At 33.7% G+C, this 13,668-nt stretch overlaps 1 protein-coding gene across 1 annotated transcript; it reads right to left on the bottom strand.

Annotated features, from left to right (window-relative positions):
* Positions 1 to 667: 667 nt before the first annotated feature.
* Positions 668 to 13,140, bottom strand: MS3_00010669 (uncharacterized protein; the record flags this gene model as incomplete). The annotated part of the gene is made up of 9 exons (XM_051219064.1): positions 668 to 1,277; positions 6,274 to 6,456; positions 9,238 to 9,365; positions 12,243 to 12,321; positions 12,354 to 12,512; positions 12,546 to 12,682; positions 12,722 to 12,782; positions 12,818 to 12,898; positions 12,937 to 13,140. 9 exons carry the CDS (start codon positions 13,138 to 13,140, stop codon positions 1,146 to 1,148), a joined length of 1,164 nt encoding a protein of 387 aa, XP_051069853.1. The 3' UTR covers positions 668 to 1,145.
* Between the last annotated feature and the right edge of the window lie 528 nt (positions 13,141 to 13,668).

The raw sequence follows: 13,668 nt of genomic DNA, 5'->3' as shown, positions 1-13,668 counted from the left end.
ATAGAATGAAAGGTTTGCGATAATTTAACAAAAGAACAAAGAAAACAACTCAACTACACAGAACTAACAGATGATCGACCACTGATACATCATCAAAGATTTACAAGTGTGTTTATGAATGATCGAAAAGTCTACACCATTAATTCAGTTCTTCAAACCTATTGACTAGCAAAACAAGATTGAAGTGTTTATATTGGACTTAATTGAAACCCCTGAAGAATGTGGACTATTTGTTATGAAAACTTTAAACCACAACTATATCATGGTCCTCCAAGTCAACCAAAGACTAAATTCTCTAACCACCCAGTTCTCTACATATTTGGATTATGGGTGACCAAACTCTTACGTTTCGTCAAGTGACAAACCTCCATTCATTGCCTGTAAAACACTCTGGTCTACATGTAAGATGGGAATATGCATGAGATATTTTTTATACTGTTTGACTTTTAGTCCCCTTGTGTTAATGTTTTACCTAATAGAAACCACGTATTCTATCAGGAGAAGCACAGAGTACAACATATTGAAGAGCTAATCAACTTGGAGAAGTTAATAAACCAAATAACAACGTTCTTGATTTTCATCCATCACAAGAATGAAAAGTTAATGACCCATCTTCTCATACAAAAATCTGATGGATTCTTGTTTCGAACATTATCAAAAGAAGAGATGACACTATAACAAAAATACTTATTCGAAAATGAATATCAATGAATATTTCATAAAATGAAATTATAAAACCAAACTTTCGTATTTATGATTGTTTATCAATGTTACCAAAATGAATTAAATTCTATGGTCTTCCTTAAAAAATTTCACATAAAATTAGAAAGAAACCCCTCACCCACCAAATCAGTAATAATAATAATAACTAAACAGCATAAAAACATCAATGAAAATTAAGAAGCAGCCCATGAAGGAATAAGAGGTTCAAAATTTCTTAGAATATTAAAAGCTATGGATCCAGATTTCATAAAAATAAATAAACTTGTAACTATAATATAACAAGTTTGAAAACATTTTAGTACATGACATTGTTCAAAAGTGTTCACAAATTCACAGTAACTGATAACTAAATCAAAATGTTTTACAAAATGACAAGTATCATATACAATATACTAGATTTACTACAAACAATAGAAATTAGATTACATAATTATATGTGGTTCAGAAACAGATTGTGATATTGAATTATGAGGAAGTACAAGTGCTCCATTAAGGAAGAGTTCATCTTTCACAGTTACATCTTCTCCTAGAACTGTAACATTTTCCATTCTTACCTACGAAAAACAAAAATAAAATTAAAATTTCATAGGCTATAAAAATAACTATTATTGTAAAAATATTCATTTATAACGTTATTCATCTATTCTTATATTCAATATATACTACTTAATTTGAATGTTTATTCATTTGAAAACACAAACATTAGTATAAGAGCCCACCAGTTACATATGTGCCACATAATAACAATGAAGTTGTGAAGAGAAAGAGAATGTAAAAAGAGTATAATGAAGAATAAGAAGAACGAACAGAAATAAGTGTATGAAGGTGAAATAATAATAAACAGTTCATGTAGAAAAGACACCCAGAAAGAATTCTTCCACATAAAGAAGTTACGTTCACTTTTATAAAGAAAATAAAAGAAAGTCACAAAGGGATCTCCATTGGCCTCTATTCTGAGCCACATCTGAAAACGTCTCCAGCCACTGTGTTGCACCATCTCTCGGACCCCAGCCAGAGAGTCTTGAAGGATCAACAGAATCCAGTCCTGTACGCCGTTCTTTCATATCACGACGCCACATCATACACTGACCACCTCTCTGCTTTTCCCAACCACTCCCAGCGTCGGCAAATAATGAACGTCGTGGAATTCTCTGGGACGACATTCGGAGAACATGTCCAAGCCACCGAAGTCGGTGTTTCAAGATGGTGACATCGATTGCATTATCGTCTCTGTGCCCGAACACACGATGCCGAACCTCTACATTACTAACATGGTGTTGCCACTGGATGTCAGTAATCCTTCGGAGACAATGATGACCAAACTTGGAGACTCGTCTAACATCCTCAACTCGGAGAGGGCAGGTTTCAGAAGCATAGAACAAAACTACTCTCACCGACGTGTTGTAGATCCAAACTTTTACAGCCAGACTCACATCACGAAGGCGCCAAAGATGGCTCAGATTGGCATAAGTCGCTCTGGATTTCACTATACGTGAATCGATCTTATCTCTCACGCCACCACTAGCACTTACACAACTACCTCGATGCACGAACTTCTCGACTACTTCTATCTGCTCACTACCCAGGGTGAGTGCAGGTTCAGGGTCCTGACAGTCTTGTAGAGGCACTTTGCACTTTGAAGGTGTAGACTATACCGTACTTCGGACGTTGATTGTCAACTGATTAAGTGTGGATTGAATAGCCTGGGTATCGTCGCACAGTAAGACGATATAATCCCTATACTCAAGGCCGGAAAGTCTCTCTCCAGGCAACAGATCCACATCACCATTACCTATATCTATCAGAGCTGTTTCCAGAATATTGTTGATGGCAAAGTTGGAGAGGAATGGTGAGATTAGGCAACACTGGATAACCTCATTGCTTGAATGGAACAGTGGAGAGAGGTGGTTGTATGCCCTCACTCTGCCTGAGGTGTTAGTATATAGTGCTTTCAAAATGTTGATAAACTTCACAGACACATCCTTCTTCAATAGACAATCCCACAGAACAGTCCTGTCCAACGAATCGAACACAGCCCTGATGTCAAGATACACTGCGATTGTTGGCCTTTGATATGTATGACGGTGTTCTAACACTTGGCGGAGGGTGAAGATATGATCAATACATCCGCGACCAGAGTTAAAACCAGCCTAATCCTCGCGAGTCAATCTTTCTCGAGTTTTGAACAACCTACGAAGTATGACAGAAGCCAATAGTTTGAATGCAATCGAAAGTAGATTAATCTCCTGAGAGTTGTTGAAGAAAAGACGTGAACCTTGTTTAAAGACAAGAATTACATGTCAATATTTCAATTTTTGATAACAAAAGTGACAATTACTAATCTCGTTTGACAAATGCATTTATATACACGAATGATATATTTTATTTCAGGCCGAAAATACATTAAATATATTAGTAGAATAAATTACCTCTAGAACGTTAATGAATAAAATATTTTGAGTATTAGTATCACATTAGTTTTGGCAAACTTATGTAAAGAAATTTGTACAAAACAGTATTATGGTGAAAAACTATATGATATTTAATGTTTTATTTTTAGAAGGGTTTTAAGTTTTTCACTGCTTATATTTGAAAATTATGTTTAATTAGTCTGCTAGTAAATGGAATTGAATAAAAATGCACCTAGTTGATAAATCCCAAAATAGGATGACAAGCATGTCTTTGATTAAACTGCTAGCTGATATTCGAAGTATAATTTTTAACTGATATTTTAATTATATAAACAGAGAGATAAGATACAAACAATACTGTGAACAATAATTTATCAAAATGATAGAACGATCACTCAGCCTTAATAAATATACATATCTTTGATCCTGATATGTTAGGTTTATTTAAAAAAGGTATTGTATATCAAATTCATTATTAATCGATGATTACTGCCCATGTACAGTGGGGATATTAGATGGGCACTTTGAGAGTTAGGCGAAGAACATGCTGGGTATATATAGTCAACTGATTGATAAGGTTGTGAACATTTACAGACTGAAGTGGTTGACACTTGAATTACACAATATTCAACCAGCCAAAAAAAACTCCATATACAATATCGTTCAGTAGTAACGAGTAGATTGGAAAACAGTTAGGGTGACTTAAATAACATATGGGATTAATCAACCGGGTATCTAATGGTTAGTCTGATCTGTATATTGAAAGATGTAAACTCTCTGGTTTAGAACAATTCAAGAATTTTAATCAGTGGTTGGAAACTTTGGAAAATACGAGCCAAAATAGAAGCAGTCATTCATTGTTTTCCTGTTCAAATTGTTTCTTTAATATTATTTTATACCTTTCCCTCTCAAATTTGATAATTTTTTTCCAAACATATCTTTGGTAAGAGTAGTTTCTCTGCTATCTTTGGAATTACTTTTCTGACTTTTTCTTCATTTAAATTGTTGATTCCCACGAGATATTCTAATAGGAATTGTAGTAAATTGTGCTAGTCCATATCTGTTTGAGGTCATATGTTGTTTGTGGCTGACTGATCTATTAGCTTTGTCTAAAAAATAATAATTCTTTTCAACTGAAAAAAACATAGTGTCCTACAGTTTGAGAAATTTGACTAGTAATATTATGCAATGAACCCAATGATCAAGCATAGACTTCATTCCATAATTAGATAATCATCGAGAGATTAATGTAATATAAAAATCTAATAAAGTTTAACTATTTGGTTAAAAAAGATGTGAGTATAGGTCATAAGTTGTTACCAAAATACTGAATACGAACTACTGAAGTATCACTGATATTTAGTCTGAAGTTGAACAATCTTTCTTATTAAAAGTACATTAAAAAGTTCGATACTGTCATAGTGATTAGTCACATGTTGACCTTTTACATGATTTATTTTGAAAGTTAGTATAATGAAATTACTGTGTCTGGTAACATTTATGTTGTTTCTTTTTAGAGTAGTTATCTTGATGTGACGATTCTGAAACGATTAAGCCAATTACATTTATTCATTATCCAGTAAATGATAGATCCTGTAAGTTTTTTTTGAAAAACTAAAAATGCAAACGAACTCTACACGAGGGCAAATCATGATGTAGGATCATTTAGTGAAATGATGAACTGTTAATCCGAGCCATGTTGATGGGTTGAGACCATTTGATTGGCGTCTGTGTAATTATCATGACGGATAGTTGGAGACTTTGGCTGATACATCTCAGGATTTAGTGGTGCTGATCCATTCATTCTATATCTTAATCTAGATCTTGAGCTCTAATATCCATTCATATTTACTTTCTCACTCTTTCTTCTCGAACGATATTCTCAATGTTTAATATTTTCTACTACTATCAGTTACTTCGACTCCTTTACTATTTCATTATGTTAATTCCGTTCGGACGTGATATTATAGTATACAGACTTGCGATAATACACAAATGTACTATCTTCGATATTGCTCATAACTGACTGACTGCAAACTGAAAATTTGAGGATTATCACCAATATATCATAGAAAAGTGTAGATAATTTTCAGATGATTAGTATGATAATCTCGAATTTCGAAATATCCCTGTTCCAAATAGATAGACAGATAATTTTAAATATCATAAAACGGAAAATATGGTCTGTTCGCTCATACTTCACGGTACGATACAATAATATAAAACTAATAATAGGAAAACACCACTGGTAGAGAAAAACTGGAAAACGAGGCAAAGAAAAGTATAAACGCAAGGAAACAAGAGAAATACGGTATTTCAAACTGATCCATTCATAATTAATTTGAATCAGTAACCAACTAGTTGAATGCCGAGTCAACGAATTTAAATGCAGATAATCAAATGAAAAGCATGTAACTTATCTATTCCTTATTAAATTTTAAGTGAAAAGGGGTTAAGTAAAGTGTTACTGTCAAAAAAAGTTTAATGAAATTTACTAAATGTGTAAATTTCCTCAGTAAAGTACGAATCAATTAACTAGACATAAATCTATGCTCCCATTTCATACTGAGCTTATACTCCAATAAATATATAAAATGATATCTCCTGAATATCTAAATTTAGGATGATGATTCAAAATCAAACTTAATTAAGGAAAACAGTGATTAGTGGTCACAAAACCACTTTTAGTTTTTATAAAAGTATGAAAAACAAACAAACAAAGAACCATATCGAATTTTGTAAATGAAGTGCTTTAAACAAAAGTTTTCACAACGTAATGATACTGAGAACAAATATACATGTTAACACTAATCAGTGGCAAGAAAATTTCATAGTTATGTTAGGTGGATGGAGATAGTCGTCAGGATATGCTAGACTTAGGTTTTGTGGTAGTCGGTCACTAGTCGGAAACCCCCATCTGGAGTATTGATGGAACTTACGTTCCCTATGAGATTTAAACCTTCATCACCCAGTTTTGCAGATTGAGACGTTATTACTGAGCCAGTCGGGTCGCGATTGGCCTTCTGTAAAACTGAGATATTTACAACTGATTGATAATCTAACTGGTTTATAGATTAACGAGGACATTTCTCAATTAAACTAATATGGAAAGAATACTTCTGCAATCAAATTAACCTACCCATTTTCCAACAACTGATCTCCAGCCAACAATACAATTATTTAACCAAGAATGAGATTTAATGATTGATTTTGAAAAGATAGCTGAGTTAGATATACGTACTCCATCTTCAATTATGACACCTGCACCGATGGTCACATTAGGGCCTATTCGACAACCGTGACCTATTTTTGCAGTTTCATGCTAAATAAAGTTTGATTTTCAAAAAAAGAAGTGAGAAAAGAGGAGCATATTAACCGAATTTTATCGAATCAACAGGACAAAAAACATTCAGTGGTGTTCTACTCTTTTGAAAAACACCAGACATTGATGATGAACAGTTACTCCACTCTTCAGTGTATATATAGCCCAGCTTGATAACTGACCAAGAATTACCATGTGGAAATACTTCCATAAAGTATTTAGATAAAAATCAAAGTTACTTTTTTTATGATACTTAAGTACATACTGTAAACTTTCAACATGTTTTAATATTTCCCTAGAGAAGATAACGCGCGTGACATTTTAATATTTAGATTATCTACGAAGATGTTACGAATGACTAGATAAAAATCATATTCCTGAATAACTGTCCTCAAAAGTTTTAACACTTAAAAATTGTTAATCAAACTTATGTTTCAGGTGACCTGGTGTTTTATTATTCGCATAGTTTGTCAGTTGACATTTCACCTTCGACTGAGAAAATATCATCAAAACGAGATATACATGAATGTGAAGCTGAGTAGTTCTTTGAAACGGGTATGAGTCCGCATCAGAAATACATTAGTTATCCATGGTAAAGATTTCACGAACAAACCATTGGAAAAGAATAGGACTTTGATTTTTAACTTCTTATCCATGATGTTCTTTTATACAGACTATCTATTTCTATACTTTTTAGTTTTAAATCCCGATCGTTCATATTATGCAAATACAAATGATAAAATATTGTAGCATTTTACGACTAAACAATGGTCATAAAAGCTTAGCTAAGAAAGATAATTGTATTGAACAAGTAAAATTCTTTAGAGTTTCTATGGGGATTTTCGTTTCCTTTCACCGTAGAATCTTGAATGAATATTAGAAAAAGAGAATGTGAATAATAAACTCGATTCATGGCAACACACTGACTCCACTATGAACGATTATGAATGAACCGTGAAATATAAATTCTACGTTAGGCTAACCCTCTTGGTCAACAGCGGTAACAAAAGCCAAGTACAAATTGAGTTGGAAGAATTTATTTCGGGTATTCATTTATTCAGAAAGGCTGTAAAAGATGAATCCAGAAGGAAGGCTTCCCAACCTACTTCATTTTATTAAATGTGACTAAACAGGGAACGAATATATTAAGTGATAACTAAACACACGCATACATATGCCCATATAAAAACAATGACAGTTGCAATCGAATAATTGGCAAGTGCAAATACATGTGTACAGAGATTGGAAAAACTTGGATTAATTTAGAAAAGATGGACTTTGGCTAGCATTGGAATTCAGGACGTATACTTTGTCCTGTTTGAGGACCGTCAGCTGGATGTACCTGGATCCCAGAGTTGATATTTACCCTGGAAATTGAACCCAGTGCCGTTCTCTTGAAACCCCATAATCTGATTTACGTAGCTACTAAGTTGATCAGTTATGCAATGGATATGTGTTTTAGTTCAACATGAAACGGTTTGGACTATCCAGTTGTTGATCTTTGAACTGGACTTTGGTCATTCTTGGCTGGAGCGGACGTTACAGGGTTCAAGTCCGGGAGTGAACATCAACTCTGGGATCCAGGTACGTCCAGACGACGAGTTCCATATTGGATAGAACGCGCGTTCTGAATTTTACTCCTTGCCATATCCCACTTATTCTATATTAACTTGTGTCATGATGACTTTGTCGAGGCAATCTACAGAGGATGCACATATCCTAGCCAAAACTGATCGAATTCCAGTCAAAATATTAACAAGGGGATAATCCTAACCACTTCAAATTGGATTGGATCAATTCTTTTATCAAAGAGATAACATAAGTCTCTTGAGTTTCATAAGGAGTCGATACGGGCACCAAAGATTTTATTCAATCATACAGTATATAATACTACAACATTATCGCATAAATTAAGTCCAAAGACAGGACGAATGGCAGTTACTCAGTGTTTGATGAATCAAAGGTAAAGGGATTTGACGTACAACCAGTTAAAGCGAAGAGCATTTGTTCATACTGGACGTTCGCTGTAAATAACTCCAGTTAATTAACACGTCATGACACATATTTGAAAAAAATTAAGACTAGCTCTATCTAGTTTTTATTCCTCTGTTCAAGTAAATGCTCATATTAAAGATGAATCCCATGCACATGTATAAAGAAAGGATGTCGACTATATGTGTTCGAATAAATTTCCAAGTAAAAAAAATTCATTTTGAGATGTAAAGTGGTTGGTTGACTGGAAACCCTGCAGACATAACAGTAGCATTGTTGGGAACTGGTGATCCCTGACGGCTTTGATTCTGTCACCTAGCTTTACAATCAAACACGTAGGTACTGAGCTAATCGAATCTAACATAACTGCGAATGGATTTTAAGAATCAAAGGAATAAGTTGTCTTTGGACTTTATTTTAAGTTGTGTTCTAGCTAAATATTAAATATATTAACTATGATAAGTAAGTAATTCGGTTCAGTAACCTCTTAGTGTTTTTTGGAGGTAGAGTTGTCACCCATACACTGTAAAAACGAAAGATACTACTGGGTTCCTTCACACACGTCTAGGTTTTATAAAACACCAATGATTGATCTGTGATCTAAACGTGTTCATGTTATTTCCTCTAATGAAAAAGCTATCCCAAAATGTTCTCAAAATCTATACACATCTCAATCAAGAAAAATAGGAACTCTCCTTATATGATTTGCATATGACAGTCTTTTGAATGGAAAAACCAATTATATCCACATGTAAATGAAATGTTTATTAAACGTAAATAAAAACTCACGACAAAAACATTTCCTATCAAATTCGGATCAACTGTTAACAAAGGTGATTTACATTCATATAAATGGCCCAAATATAATCGCATGCCCGTTAGATAATCTGCAGGTTGACCAATATCCATCCAAAATCCTTATGTGAAAGCAAATAGTCGAGTGAATTCAGTAGAAAATTATTTATATTAAAGCATTAAAGTAAACATTTTCAAAAATGATTAGGCAAAGGATAATTAATATTTATATCATAACAGTTGACAATAAACTGTTTTGTAGACTTTGAATATTCAGGTTAATAATAAAAATGTAGACTGGACATTTTAAAAACATTGTAACCACGTGCAGCAGTGACAATAGAATAATGTAATCTAGTATAAACTGTAATTATACCACAGGCTTGATTTAGTGATTAGGTTTATTTTATGGTAAATTCAAGTGAGTTAAATATGGTGATCGTATATCCTATTAAAATGATCTAATCCAAACTAAATAACGATCAGTGTGATATTCAAACACAACGAACTAACAATTCGACAAAATGTTTGGTATAATATCACTTGATAATCGAAATCAGCTTTTCGAATTATGATTTCCAACCACCCGCCAAGTTCATGTAAGATGCATACGACTAACAAAGTATTATATATAAATACTTTACTCATGAAGTACCAAAACATATATTTTGTGCGAACAAACATTATAAACATCACAACGGGCAGTATAAAAATAATTACCGTCATATCAGACATTGATATTTGGCTTTTATATTCACAGAAATGAAGACAATTCAGATGGACTGTCTGTACAAGGCATCATGTATCTAATAAAACTCAAACCATCTGCCTTAGTTACTGAAACAAAACACCATAAGAACAGGGTACACATGTTCCAAAAGTAACATGTCATGATACTAAATGCATATCTTACATATTATTCACCTCAATCCGAATATTGCTTAGGTGTCGAAAAATAAACAATATTAGAAAGCATTTTATCACTATTATTTGAAAAATAGATAACTTAGAATGCAAGACGTATACTATATCTTAATCACTAGCTTTTCTACATAACTAGCTACTGAATACTTACTTTGTTTGTTAAGACCTAGATCTGCTGAAAAGCAGATATATTCCCTGCAAATCACAAAACACCTGACACAGACCTCAAGAAGTTACGTTTCTATCATTTCTGTGGTATAACTATTGATACCTTAAAATGATATTGGTTAAATCTTTAGATGCAGATGTACCCATGGTTAGCATTTTGGATAGCTGAATAAATAATTTTAAAGTCCATGACAAAGCATTTATTGTAAATGTCGTATTTACGTGCAGAAAATATGACATTATTAAATAAAGCCACATAAATTCATCTGATGAGTCTCAACTTAAAACTTTCGAAACCGGCTTCAACAAAATGTTTCCAGTGGTCACAAATGGTAAGACCAAAAAAGGTAAAACTGCTTACAAGATAACGATATTAGAAAATTTTACATAGTATATGTGCTTCATTATTTCATACTGTTTTATGACTCTACTGTGGTGTATGAATTCAAGTGGTTTACTAACAACATTCTAAGTATCTGGAAGTATTCGTATAACATTGGAGTAATAGCTCAGTTACTAAAGAGTTCGACTCTCAGCCAGTACAGCCTAGGTTCAAACTTCAACCTACCTAACGCTGTTATTGCTAGTATCAACTGCCCAAAGTTAGTTAAACTAATTTGCACCTGGAAAATTAGTTGATAGTAAAAACATTCATATAAAAATTAGTGCGTCTAAAATCACTACGTTATTAAACCTCTGCTGTACATGCCCCTTAATCTAATTTTAAGTCCTCGTTTCTGTCATAAAATTTTACCGACTAACTTGAAAAGCGTTGTGAACTTTAATTCATTTAAGTGAAGTGGCAAAAGTACAATAAACAGTAACAGGTTCTCATATTCCGCTGTGATCCTCACTTTGTGTGCCAGCTAATGATATTATTCGGTATCGCCAACCGAAGTATTAACACGAATTCTAAAAGCACTAATTTAGTGACTTGACGTTGAGCAGAGTTGGTGTTTTTCGAGTCTACCACGGTTAAGTGACTCTGAAAAGCGGCTTTCCAGATAAACTTATTTGAAACCGTTACATAACTAGAGCATCCGACATTACCTTCAGTTACCTTTCCGTTAAACTTGAAAACAAAGACGTTGCAACTTATAGATCAAGAATTATAAAAATCATTCACAATGTTTGATCATTACTAGCTGACAGTTTTGAGTACAATGCTCCAAAAATGCAAATCAGAGGGATCATTTGTCTCTCTGAGGATGATTTTAAAGTTTGGAAATTCCAGCCAATATGTGTTGCAGTTCTCAATGTTTCAACCTGAAAGTTGCTAATCACCAGTGGTACCATGGCTTTGTGTCTTTGACACCTAATACATTTCATAACAAGTGAAACACTATGTTCCGAAAATGTATGAGTTACACTTACACCTACGATAGTTCAGAGAAACGCATAAAGCTTGTAATATTATTCTCAAAATGCATACACTTATAACAACAGAACATTAAAAATGTGTTAAATAGTATCTGAACGTTTTCAAATCGCGCTAACTAACATCAAGGTATAAGTGACTGATATAACACTGTAAAAGCAAAATATTAATGAATTTCTCAAAAAACAAGGTGTTTAAAAACCTTCACTCATATTCGAACAAATTCGGTTGACAGTTATGAGACATTTGTCTAATCAGGTGCTGGTAGTTATATAAATTCTTCATCAAAAAGTTTGAACAAAAGATTGTTCTAAGAACAATAGTCAAAGTGAAAGTTGTACTCTGGTCTGAGATTTAGTCCAAGGTCTACCTTGACAATATTTTCTTGCTATGATAATGTAGTGGAACAACTTGAACTAACGCACATATGTATCAGGTCCTACGTTGAGAGTGATGGAGTGAACAACAAATGGATTTGTAGTGTGAAATGATATCATACTGGTAAAGTCTTCAGGAAACCACTACTTACCTGAGAACTCAATGCAGTACAGTTCAGAATCCCTCACCATTGCTGGAAAAACAGCTGTTTCAATGGACATCGGCTTGGCCTGTAAATAACGGAATTTGCAAATAATGTCACCTCAATACGCTTGAGAATGGTAGGCTCAAAAATGTAGAGTCCAGCGTTAATTCTGTTAGCGACATATTCCGATGGTTTTTCGACAAAACGTTTTACAAGACCTGTTTGGTCATTGTGCACCACAGCACCATACTTTGACGGCTCTTCAACTTTTGTGACCTAGGTATTTGAAACTAATAGAAACACATTTACTGCCATTGTACCCTCTTTTCCGTGAGATAAGTGGAATTCTAGCATTCGTTTGAAAGGATAATTACAAATGATATCGCTGTTTAGAACAAAAAACCTTTCTCCTGCTAAAAATGGCGCCGCCTGTGCAAGTGGACCTCCTATAATAATCAGAATAAAAGGAATGAAAGACACATTACCTGTGTCCAGTGCTTCCTTTTCGTAAGAAAATACAATTTTTACACTGGTGTTTTGAATTACCTTACAAATACAAGTGCACAGTGATTGACGCTTACTTTATCACAACTTTCTCTTATACTCGATTCCAAAACTTCAGCTTCACGGTTGATTGCAAGGATAATTTCAGTAATGTCAACCTATAATTAAAACAGAATATAGTCTATTTTACTAATACTTCAAGTAAAGCTTTGATTTGATGTAGTAACATTGGTTTGTTTGCGAATTCGACTAGTGGTTTGGGAATACTAAGTGTTAACGGACGTAATCTAGTGCCATAACCGCCGATTAGTATCAACGCCTTCATTAGTGCGCGGATAACAGACGACAGGAAAATGGGTGGCCTTGAAAAGTTCCCTTTCTGTGAGACGATAAAACACATTTTATCGTAGTTTGTTTTTTGAAGTAAAAAGTGCATATATAGCCTATAAATGTCTGAAAAAACACTCGCATGTTCACTAATACCGTGCAGTTTGATCACAGTAGCTCGAATTCTACCCTTTTGGTTGATTTCTATTGGATTATAGCTAAGACATTCTAACAATAATAGTGTTTGCATTTCATGATGATCACCACCCCTCTTACTATGTCGCTCTGTAGTGATGAGCTGCAAGGCTGGGCCATCCCACTTACTGCTTTGAAAGCTATTATATGTATAATTGTTAATGCCATATTACTGAAACACCTATCCATCTTCATGTTAATCGGAAGCAGATCATGGCTCTGACACGACTGGTAACTTCAAAACGTAAAACGCCTACAAATTATCCAAAAAATAGTTGAATTTTCTCCTAAGTAATTACGAATTTCTCAATTTTTAATAAGATAATTATGGATTTTTCTAGATTATATTAATTATAATTACTCCTAAAACCAGGTACCATTGGGTATTCTCTTGGATGCGTTTTTG

The sequence above is a fragment of the Schistosoma haematobium genome, chromosome 3 (assembly GCF_000699445.3).
Source record: "Schistosoma haematobium chromosome 3, whole genome shotgun sequence".
Classification (NCBI taxonomy): Eukaryota; Metazoa; Platyhelminthes; class Trematoda; order Strigeidida; family Schistosomatidae; genus Schistosoma; species Schistosoma haematobium.
This window is presented reverse-complemented; position numbering and strand designations above follow the sequence as displayed.